General features: G+C 42.4%; 1 protein-coding gene across 1 annotated transcript in view; it reads right to left on the bottom strand.

Moving 5' to 3' along the window:
• Positions 1-8,280, bottom strand: part of LOC149473404 (uncharacterized) — a 133,124-nt gene extending 124,844 nt beyond the window's left edge. The window contains exon 1 of the mRNA XM_089681285.1: positions 8,170-8,280. Within this exon, the coding sequence (XP_089537411.1) occupies positions 8,170-8,254 (85 nt within the window). The 5' untranslated portion in view covers positions 8,255-8,280. The remainder of the gene's footprint in view (positions 1-8,169) is intronic.
• Positions 8,281-12,374: the final 4,094 nt, after the last annotated feature.

Below are 12,374 nucleotides of genomic sequence, written 5' to 3'. Positions count from 1 at the left end.
TTTTATTTCTTAATACACTTTTATCTATCTTCATTAGATATCTCTGTAGTACTGACTGGTCATAAATAATACTTTCTCACATAACCTCATCATTTCTCATTTTAGTCTATAGTAGTTGTCTTCTGATAATTTGTTGGTTGCCGATAGCAAACCTCCCATCTTTAGTATATGACAAAGAGTGACACTCCTAAGTGTGGTGTGAGCTGCAGCAAAACCCAGGCATGGCTTGTAGGGCTGAGTGGGGCAGGCGGGTGATACTTCCTTCATGCTTCCCTTCCTTGTTGGGCATCAAGTCTGGGTCACACTAGAGGCCTACCCCCAGGGTGGGTTCTTCTGGACTATACTAGGCACCTGAGACGGGTCGCTGCCTTACACATGGGGTACCTTTACTTGAACAGACAACTGAACTCTAATAAACTCTCTTGATCCTAGTATACATAACCACAGTCATGCTTGCATTTAGGATGGGCATGCAGAGCCAATGACCTCCCCACCTGTCCAGTGTATCTCCGCTACCTCACTCCAGTTATAGTTGTTGGGGCAGTTGCCATTTGTTTGTATTGTTGGTTAATTGGTGAGGACACCTTTGCTGCCATTGTGCTATTTGCTGGGTGTCCAGTGCGCCCCTGTGTCTTTACAGAGGGTAGGCTCCCTACAGGCATGCCTGCCCTCAGTCTATCCATTATTATAAATGTACTCCTACTATGGAAGCTCTCAAAATTCATAGAGTTAGGACTGCAGATAATACTTGGGTGGCATGAAGTGGCCTCTGCAGCTTACTTATGTATTTGCAGATGTGTACGATAGACCCCTTCGGTAACTGTGTACAGCCTGAGGACCTCTGAGGTGCTGATTTGCTCACATTGCTATAGGAGACAGACCTGCTCATGCCGACAACAACTCCTCCTGCAAAAAGCTATCCCACCTGCCACATGTAAATGCTTCATGACAGGCTGCTTGGTAAACCTCCGCTACCCTTGGTAACTACATCTTTTACTCCACACCATATTTACTCTTGTACTGTTGTCTTCATTCCCCAATGTGCTTTACTGACCTACACTGCAGACTATGTGTAGAATGTGTCAGTTACTTGCACTACACTCCTTTTGTAACTTCAGACCAGTCAACTAATAAAGTTTAAAAACACTTTACTACAGAACTCAAACATTACAAAGTCAAAAGATGCAATTCAATTCTTCCCTAATGCATCTAGTCCCTATCTCTGTGAGCTTCCCCAGCATACCTGCAGAGTCCATACTTGGTAAAGTCGATGATTGGCAGCATCCAGGAACTGGTGTCATCAAGGCAAACTACAGGTTACAGCAGTCCCCCTCACATGGTAGATAGCTCCTGATGGCAGGTGATCAGAGATTCCGGTTGATAGCAGCAAGTCCCAGAACTGATGATAAGCATATGTGTCCCTTTTTACAGGCACAGGAGCAGTGGGTCAGGCCCAAGAAATGTCACCAAAATAAATCCCGGGAACACCATTGACCCTAAACCCCCATCCAGGGCAGCACCTGTCTAGGCTAACATAAGCAGATGGCTTACAGGCTGCACTCTGCTAAATATTGGGTGCAGCGTAAAGGAGTATGGTTAAATAGAATCTAAACATTATAACTGCAAATACTATGTAAATATGCCTCAGTCCTTGTCTCCACAAAATACTCCTTAAAGAGGTTCTTCAGTCATTCTGCAAAAAGTTTGATTGGAAGTGGGAGTGGGTACCAGGTCCCCCCCCCCCCATAAAACAAATATATGCCAAATATGTGAGAGGAGGGGGAGGGGTGGAGGAAGAGTGGATATTTCCCTTTTGGGTGAAGTTCCATTTTAATTGGTAAGCCACAAGTTACAGACTAAGTCTGAGACTCACAGAAGCACATGAACCTTGGTACAAAGGATATTTAAAAAAAAATGAAGCTCCTCTATTACATATTCTTCTCTGCACACAGAATATAAATAGAGAGTTAAAGTGATTGCAAATTCTTATGCTGTAAAACAACCCATTCAGTTTAAAACAGAAATGAAAGGCAAAACATTTGTATATAGATATAAAAACATTGTAAATACCTTTCTTTCCCTCTGTTCTCAGCTGCTTAAGAGCTAGGGGAAGAGAAACAGTATCACACTGATCTTCCCAGTGAATGTCTATGCAGGTGGGGGGGGGGTGTCAGGACAAGTGTGATCAATGGAGGAGAGCAGGCTGAGTTCCCAGCATAGCTAGAGAACTGACCACGGTGTGTTCCTATACTTAGTGGGGTCTTTTTTCTAATAGAAAAGCAGAGGGACTGGCAGGAACACAAGGGATTCCACACAAAGGAAGCAATACGAAGAAACAGGATACTTTTTCATACATGTACATGGTTCAGCAGTCACATATCAGGAATATGAAATGTTGGGTTTACAGATCCTTTAATGCTTTGTCTGTGCTTTCAGTAATGAAAAACTACCTTAAAACAATTAGCGGCTACATAGCAACCAGAATAAACAGCCTTGGTCGGGACTATGTAATGCAGAGCACAGCTTACATCCTATTATATTACCAGTAAATGAAAGGAAAAATGCCCTGCTGTTTGTGGGATCAGATGCTCCAACCTCATTGGAAGAAAAAAATTCCAGAGCATTTGTAAGAGTAAACAATTCCTCATCATTAGTGGAAAGAAAAAAATGTCCAAGCATCATTGGAAGGAAAAAAAAAGCCACAGCGTAAGTGGGAAGAAAAAATACCCATCAGTGGTCAGTCAGAGGAAAAATACCCTAGTGAGGGCTCTTGCCTTCCGGCTTTGCTTTGAGGGGATGTGTGTAGCAGAATCCAGTCCCTCCTTCCGAAGCTTACTGAATAGGATGTCATCATGGAGAACGGTCTGAGCCTGGGCCTAGGGAGTTTAGGCTGGCCTGTGCAATCAGAAAGATGGATGCCCCCTGGAACATCTCCAAAGATGTCTACTCTCTGGAATTATGTCCAGGTGAGCTCAGGAGAAGCTGCTTCCAGGGGAACATGAAAACACAATCGAAAGAAAGCACATTGATCTGCAAGGCTGTGTAAAGTGCTCACTCTCCACTCTATATGGAGCACTTTAGCCACTAGATTTGGGTTACTGTGGCAACTCATAACTCATTTCTAGTGACCGGAACTCAGTACTGTGTACTGTATGTAGTCAAGGCTACACACAGTTTATGGCTGCTTCATCTTTTAGTGATGTAAATGATTTGATTGGACCAGCTTGGTTCACCATATGATGTCCTCCCAGAATGCGCTTCCCGCACGCCCCCAGCAGCATACACGGAGCGCTGTCTGTGATCGCTGTGTTGTTTGGACGCATCTGATCACATGACATGGTAAAACTCCAATCAGAGCAGCCTTTTGCCACATGATCAGCTGTGTCCAATCAGAGCTGACCACTATGTAAATACACTTGCCGGTAATCGGCAGTACTTTCCTCATGTTGTCACAGCGTGAGGAAAGTACTGCCGGTAACCGGCAACTGTCAAAGCAGATATCTGCACTGTTAATCAGGGCACTGATTATCAGTGCAGCTCCAAAAGTGCCCTAACAGTGCTGCCCAACAGTACTGCCGAGCAGTGCCCAACAGTGCTGCCCGTCAGTTCCCAACACTGCTGCCACGGAGTGCTGCCAATCTGTGCCTGTTAGTGCCATCATGGCACTGATTATCAGAGCTGCCCCAAAAGTGACCTAACAGTGCTGCTCATCAGTGCCCAACAGTGCTGCCCAACAGTGATTCCCATCAGTTTCCAACAGTGCTGCCCAGCAGTGATGCCAGTCAGTGCCACCAGTCAGTGCCCTTCAGTGCTACATATTAGTGCCCTTCAGTGCCACCTATCAGTGCCCATCAGTGCTGCATATCAGTGCAGCATCATCAGTGCCTCCTCATCAATGCCCACCAGTGCCACCTCATCAGTACAGTCTATCAGTGCCCATCAGTGTTGGCTATCAGTGCTGCCTCATCAGTTAGTGCTGCCTATTGGTGCCCATCAGTGCTGCTTATCAGTGCAATGTCACCAACGCAAATCAGTGAAGGAGAAAAACTACCTGTTTGCAAAATGTTATAATTGAAACAAAGAAAACCTTTTTTTTCAACTTTTTTTTGTTTATAGTGCAAAGAATAAAACATCCGGTCATTGCTATATTGCCTATAATCCCTCACTGAGCATTGGACTGAGTGGAAGCTATAACCACTCCTCGGCCAGGAATTGGTTTCAAGGGAGCTTATAACTGTCATGCCAAATATAAATTCCTACCAACCAGCACTGGTATCAGTGGCTGATTATAACTCTTACCCAGCGTTGGTGTAAGTGGGATCTTTTAATCAACCCCCTCTACCCAGCACTGTTGTCTGTGAGAGCTTATTACTTCCCCCCAACCAATCAAAATCTATTTATACAGTAACTCCCCCCGCACGCAAAATTTGTGTCAGTTAGAGATTATAACCACCCCTATCTGACATTGGTGATAATGACAACTTAAAACAACAAAGATCAAATGTGAAATTCTGCTTGAAACTGGGCAAATCCGACACAGAGATGTTTGACATGATTTAGCAAGTTTACGGCGATGCTGCAATGATTTGTTTGAGGTGTTCTGAGTGGCATGTGCACTTCAAGAATGGAAGAATGTCACTGGAAGATGATGAGAGATTAGGAAGACCTTCAATGAGTTCAACCCCCTGAAAATGCCCTCTTCCCGAAGATGAAGATCCAGCTCAATGGTCACTGTTTTGACAACATTGTAGAGACCCAGCGATTTGCTCAGTTTAATGCAGAATTTCACGTTTTCTCTTTGTTCCAACTTGCTGTCCATGACAAAATAGCAGATGTGGTAAGGCACGTGGTCAGAATAGCACCAGTTGCACAGCTCCCAATGTACACAGGATGATGTCTTTTAGCACACTGAAGGTTGGTGCTCCCTGTGACTGTGCATTCAGCCTTGTGCAGCCATTTCGGTGTGGTACAAAACTAGCCTCAAAACCTTTTGATACAACCTTGTATGTAAACTTTGTGCATAACTTTATTTTGCAAGACAGTGAGTACAAAGACCATCTTGTTTTGTCCAACAAACATTAGAAGGGAACTGGTAAAGATTGCAGTGGGAAAGAACAAACTAATTTTCAGTGTTCGTGGACACTGGTTTCTCACGTGCAAAAAGTTTTCATCTACTATGAAACTATGTTAACTTTTAGTGAGCTTGAGAGGAGTGTTACCTCATTTGCATATGCCTACTATTACCTATAATACCACAGGGGACAGTATTTTAGTATTAATGCAGTTATATCTCTCCAATGGGCATAAGTTCGACCTTTGCTGTGCTCAAGTGATACAGCTTTCGGTAAAGCCTTCACATTCAGCACATCTCTGGGTGTGTCTGCTGCCTAATTCTTCAGTTCACTCAGTGGTTCTTCTCACAGGCCACCCTATGTCACTACTGTGTCTTATAGTGATGTGGACTTAGCAGGAGAAACCACAGCATGTGCTTAAGGATGCAGACATTCACAAATCTCAGAAATTTTGAATGCCAAAGACTTTGCTGGAGGGTGTATTACAAAAAAAGGAGTTTAAACTCGCCAGCCACCAAAAAAGTATTTAGTATCTTTTTATTAATGCAAAGACCCTTCTTGGGTATTTTTGAAAGCCCAAATAATTGTTTTTGATTTAATGAGTGCTATAGGTTAGCATTCTTAGTATTCAGTCACACAATCTTCAAACAAGGACCTTTACACATCATTACCTTACTAATTAGACACTGATGTATGAAAACCAATTAAGTTTCATCTTTCATGTTGCTATATAGTTAAGGAAGAATTCAGATTGGTCACCATTGAGAAGCAACCCTAGTTTTTCTCTCCAGTCTCAAGGAATCAGCCATAGAAACGTTACCAAGTCTGTGGGTGTTCCAGTTTGTTTTAGCTTACAATAATGTCAGAATGTCACCATTTTCAATACGTTAGGAGGGTTATTTTTTTTTCCCTTATGTTTAAATCCGACATGGCACTCAGAGGTATAATGTGGAGGCCATATAAAGAGGCCTGCTAGGGCAGTGGCTAGCACTAAAGATGCATGAGTGTTAAGTGAGAAGGAAACAAAACAAGGGTCTGGAGCATCACCCATAAAGGCAGACAGTCGAAGGGACAAGTTATGCCCAAGCACAATGTAATGGACTAGAGAAGTCATTGACAGGTTCCAGACTTCCATCTCCTACAGTAAAAAATTATTTAGCTATTGGTGAAATTAGCTAAAGTAGGAACTCTCAATGGGAAGGGGGCAGTTAAATTCAGGATTCTTTGTATTTTTTGTATTTGTGTTTTCTTTCCCCTTTTTTGTGTATTTGACCGTTATTTGTATATTAATGCCATTTGTTTGCCACAAGCACAGGTTCTATATGGAGTACAAGCTTTTAAAAATAAATGAATAAATGTGAAACCTGATTGCTATTGACAGCAAATAAAATTCTGGTTCTCAATTCATTCACCCTGTTCTAAAAGTTTAGTTGCTATGCAACTATCTGTTGTTTGTGTAAATGTAAAACTTACCAAAATCTATGATTTTTGTATTACTGATTGCTTGGCAACAGCAGCATATGTGCTAAAGTAAAAGGGATTTTTATGCTGTCCATAACTTCTTACTAATCAGTGATCTAGCTTCACATGTGACAACATTGCTTTATGAAAATGGAGAAGTAAAGTAAAATGTAAGATAAGAAATAAACAAATTGTTGCAAAAAGTAATGTTCTTTTCATGGACAGCATTGCCAAAAATACATTTAGATATATTACAATATAGTATAATATTAAAGAAGAAAAAATAAACTATACAGTACAAGAGCACAAACTGGGTTATCGCTGTGTATCTGATTAATATAATTTTAATGGATGCCCCTCAACAAGTTAAAGTGCAACCAAATAAAACTAACCGGCACAAACAAAGAGTTTCTTTAGCAATATGCTAATTGAATAAAGCAACTTATTCCTGCCAATTTTGTATTTATTTGGACTAATGTTGCAATGTAACCCAGAATTTAGTCTGGGGGCTGCCATATTGCCTTGAATAAAATATAAAAGATCCAAAATGACCCATTTTATACTGCCTAATACTGAACAATGCTATTATGTATTTCAAAAGTATAGCTACTTTAAATATTGTGCCAGACTGCTCTAAGGCTGGCCATAGATGACTTGTTTTTTGGACCATGCAAGCTGGCTGATAGAAAGAAGTGAACGGATTCCCAGTATCCACACAAACAAGGTGGATATGGATTTCCCTGCGACATTGTATTCTGACAGCTGTCAGAATACACGAATCAGTAGCTGCAGCTGTTGATCGAGAAAACATTTCCAACAAGCCTATTCAATAGAATTCAGTCTTTAGAGCGACTTCTTTTGAGCGAGAGTAGCCACAGATGGATTAAAATTTAGCTGGTACCTGCTGAACCAGCCAAAGTTTGACCTATCTATGGCCAGCTTTAGGTATGATCTTCCTTCACATTTGCATTAAATACCAATAACGTACAAAATTATATTATCCTTCCTCAGTCACAACAAAGTTGCCTAAAGTCTTTTTAGATTGGCTATAGTACTTTATTTTTATTGTGTCATTTCATAAATATTTAATTACATGATGCATGGATGCAAAAGTATGAATCAAACCATAGCAACCATTAACACTAAGAAAAGCTAGTTGCTATAGATTACAGCACATCCTTGTCTTTGCATGTAATAAGGAAATAGGCCACATCTGTATTCTATAGAATGCAATCAGACAAGTGACAGCATAAGTATCTGCACTTTTTTATTTATCACAACCCCTTCTATTTTCTAATGATAATAATGAAGTGTTGGGTACTGTATTGTCTAGTAATAGTAATGTATGTTTTCTCTTGCTTATAAAAGATATGTAAAATGTAGTAAATTGAATAGATTTTTTTAACTAAAGAAAAATCTGTAGTTTTACTTAAAAAAAAACCCAACAAATTGCCAAGATATTGTACTTTCTCATCTTAAGTGTCACCCGCTGTACTGAAAGGCCTGTTAACCACATCACAGTTACAAGTAGCTGTGTAAAACAGCTGTCTGGCTGTGCTGTGAATTAATTCCTCAAAGTGTAGAATGCCCCGGCCATGTGGTCAGGAGTGCGGTACACAGGTGTGGTATTGCTCACCTTGCGTCCTTTTGGGCTGCACCTGCTTTCTGCGCCTCTCTTTGATATCTTCAGACATGGTATATGTATGGGGATCATGAGACATCCAATCTGTGCCGTACTTTCTGCAGCTTTCTCTTTCTGTCTCTGACACACAGACACATGCTGGGGAGTACCCCACTACTCCCTCTATGAAGTCACATGTGGAGGGGCTGTCCTTGGATGATTCAAAACCCCACTATGAACCGCTGGCCAACATACATTAACCCTTCTCACTGACAATGACTCAGAAGTAAAAAGTCAGCTTCTGATAGTTTGCTGCATTCATGAACTACTAACTCCTGACTTGCCTGCTGGGAGAAATTGTAGCTGGTAATAGTCAAAGAAAGCTGGCAGTGTAATATTGACATCATCAGTTTTATAAATTCTTGGATGTCAGTTTAAAATATAAAATCTTTAGGTACAGGAGTTTACAATGTAGTTTATATGTATGCAAAAGTGGTTGCATCTTCACAACACTTGAGATGAATACATCTGATAGGAAGCTAATTATAATCTTTTAGCATATGTTGTCACACAGCCCATCTTAAAGTAAATCTTTTCTTGAGAAAATAAGCTGAACTGCTGAAAATACTAGTTGCCTGACTGTTACATTGACACACTGGCTTTGAAGTGGGACTAAAGGCATTTTATTATTTTTTTTTTGCCAGCAGGCAGGCTCCTTATTGCAGAAGAGACAAGCGATATCTCTTCCGAAATAAAATATAATTACGTACTTGTTTGCAATCCCCTGCAGAATATAAACAGAACTGTGCACGTGCAGCTCCATTTACATTGCTGATTCAGTGCCAGTATGCCGAGATGTGTGAATCCCGCACATACACATGTAGCCAGGTGCTTGACTAAGAAAGGAGAGTGAGAGAAACACTGGCTGCAGCTGCTTTCTGTAGCTGCTGTCCTGCGATGCTGAACTGGTTAACCACCACCTCCTGGCACTTTAAGGGAGGCAGAGGCGGGCATTCTGATCATGTGACCGCTCTGATTGGCTGTCACAGTGGTCATGTGATTGGAAGGCTCTTGACATTAACTCCTATATGGCCTCACAGAACTAGGCTTTTTTCCATAGGGCCACATATTTGCATACCTGTCTTTGTGCTGGGAACGCGCCGCACAGCGCACTTCTAGCACAAAGATCGGGGTGTCACTGAGAGCCCCAGGTCCCGTTCTAATGATCGGGACCCGGGACTCCTGATTTTGAGTCGCAGCATCACTGTGATAGCCTCTGATTGGCTATCACAGTGATCAGTCACTGTGAGGCGCGCCCCCCTTGTTTTTTTTTTCTCTCTGAATGGAGGAGAATGATACATTGTATCTCTCTCTCTCTCCTTGCAGAGAGAAAAAAAAACAACTGTTTGTTGTTTGAAAAAAAAAAAAAAAAAAAAAATAAAACAAATATATAAAAAAATAAAACAAACCATAAAGAAAAAATGCCTAGATCAAGGTTTGATCTAGTTCAGTGCCAGGGTTAGTGTTTGGGTCAAGGTCAAAGGTCAGGTTTTTTTTTTTAATTGGTATCAGTGTCAGTGTGTTTTAGGTAAAAAAAACCCCCAAAAAACAAAATACACACTATTGTTTCTGGGCTTTAGTACAGGTATAAACATATAAATATATGGTATCGCTGCGATCGTCAAGAGCTGGAAATTTTATTTGGGGTTGTTCTTTGGTAGTAGGCTATGGTAGTAACAAGAAACACAGCTAAATTAAAAAAACATTTTTTACTATTTTGGGCCAGTTTTTCTTTGATAATAAAAAAATCAGGAGATATCCATTACCATTTACCACCAAATGAAAGCCCAATTTGTTGTGAAAAAAACCTGGTATAATTCACCTGGATGTACAAAGTAGTTGTACGAAGTAGTTGTTGATGATATGTATGGTTTTACTGACACGTCAAAGTTTTGAAATTTACTTAGGCTTAAAGATTTGTTTTACCCTTAGGTGTGAAGGGGTTAAGTATGCATAAGAAACTCTCCGGGCAGTTGCCTATCATCTATATGTGCAGGGTGTTTGTTGCACATGGGCCCCAAGGGCGGGGGGGGGGGGGGGGGGCCCACTGTGCCATGTCACATTTTGCATACATGGAGTAAGAAAAAAAAAAAGACATCATGCACATTTTTTCAGGGTCCCAACTGTGTCGATACAGGCCAGCAGCATTGAGACTTTTCTTTTTTAAGTTTAAATGAAGAGCAGCATTTGCCGATGCCTAGTACATAGATCCGGCCACCGCTGCCCTCAGCAACTACTGCCTTGGCAAAGTGATATGAGAGAGGCTTGCAGTGCTCTGCCCGCTCTCTATAAATTATGAGGGCGGGGCTTTGCAGATTGGGAGACAGGGGCTGGGGACCGGAAAAAACTGGGTTACTGGAGCCTGTCTGGTGGAGCTTATCGGCAGAAAGAACATCCTGCAGTTTAGTGACTGTGACACGGACACAGCCTAAGCAACAGTTGCTGGAGTGTTGGTAAACAAAACAGAAGGCAGGCTGCACATTCTTCACTTCTCCTCCCCCCTCTCTCTCTCTCCCTCTCTCTCTCCCCCTTCTCTCCCCCTCTCTCCCTCTCTCTCTCCCTCTCTCTCCCCTCTCTCTCCCTCTCCCTCTCCCCCTCCTCTCTCCCCCTCCCTCTATCTCTATCTCTCTTTACCCCCCTCTCTCTCCCCCTCTCTCCCTCTCTCTCTCCCTCTCTCTCCCCTCTCTCTCCCTCTCTCTCTCCCTCTCCCCCTCCTCTCTCCCCCTCCCTCTATCTCTATCTCTCTTTACCCCCCCTCTCTCTCCCCCTCTCTCCCTCTCTCTCTCCCTCTCTCTCCCCTCTCTCTCCCTCTCTCTCTCCCTCTCCCCCTCCTCTCTCCCCCTCCCTCTATCTCTATCTCTCTTTACCCCCCCCCTCTCTCTCACACACTTTCTTTCTCCTCCTTTATCTCTCTTTCTCCCTTTATCTCTCTCTCTCTCTCTCTTTATATCTCTCTCTCTCATTGTCTCTCTCTTTATCTCCCCCCCCTCTCTCTCTCTCTCTCTCTCTCTCTCTTTCTTTCTCCCTTTATCTCTCTTTCTTTCTGCACCATGTAAGTAATCTCAGACTCTATTTAAGCCATGCTCAGTATTTAGCTAAATTTAAACCACACCCATTTTTTGGTGTGGTGTGGCATGGCGTGCTGCACGTGCCACATTTTGTCATGCTGTATGACTAGGGCCCACCTTAGATCTTGCACATGGGCCCACTGATTTCATGATACACCCGTTTCCAGGTACACATAGGTTACTGTTCTGGAAGTGCACAGTAAAGTGTTACATAGGGCCACATATATGCGGTGACTCTGCGGTAAAGCCCACCCACCAAGAGCCCACATTTATGTGTACGGCTGGTTGGAAGAGGTTAAAAACTTTATCAGCAAGAGAAGAGAGCTGCTGAGTAGGAAGAATTCAAAAGACCGAGTCAAGCAGCAATGCACTGTGGAAACTGTAGTCCAGAGGAGAGAGGCTCTACTGTAATCAAGAGCTTTTAAACTGCATGTTCAGACAGAGATTGCTTGGAGGAGGGAAAAAAGCTGCATTTTCTCAAGCTGTAGGAGACACAGCTTCCTCTTGCCATGAGGGAGACCGGAGAGTGCACATCACTGTCCAGTGATCACCATTACTGCTGCATACCAGCAGCCTGAGCAAGATCCAGAGGACTGAATCCAGGTGTGCTGACAGAAAGGGTCACCTGGGTGCTGAGTGGAGATTTGCTAAATCTCTGTGTGTGACCAGATGGTGAGCTGAGCTGCAATATCACTGGGACTGGTGAGTTGCTGCTGTGGGAATTTGCAATTTGCTGCTAGAGAGACTGAGCCCTTTAGGAACTGAGCAGGTGTGACTGGGACTGCACTCATGTGCACCAACAGTACAACTTGGCCCCAACGTTAGCTGGCAGAAGAGTTAGGACTAAAGACTGCCCCTTATAGCTGTTACACAGAGACCTTTACCTATTGCTTATGCTAAGAGGTATCTCTTAGAAAACATTACACTATATCTTAGCCATTCTCCTAGAGTGCACTCTAGACTAGTTTTATTATTCACCTTGCCGTTTTTTTTTAGCATTTTTGCATTAGCGTTTAGTGGTGTTTTGTCGCATTTAGCAGCTTTTCCCCATGTTTGCGTTTTTAGCATTTGTTTAACCAAAAAAAAAAAACA

The sequence above is a fragment of the Staurois parvus genome, unplaced genomic scaffold, assembly GCF_062004578.1.
Source record: "Staurois parvus isolate SC_StPar_1 unplaced genomic scaffold, SC_StPar_1.0 ptg000017l, whole genome shotgun sequence".
Taxonomy (NCBI): Eukaryota; Metazoa; Chordata; class Amphibia; order Anura; family Ranidae; genus Staurois; species Staurois parvus.
Note: the sequence above shows the minus strand (reverse complement) of the source record. Positions and strands in the feature narration are given on the sequence as shown.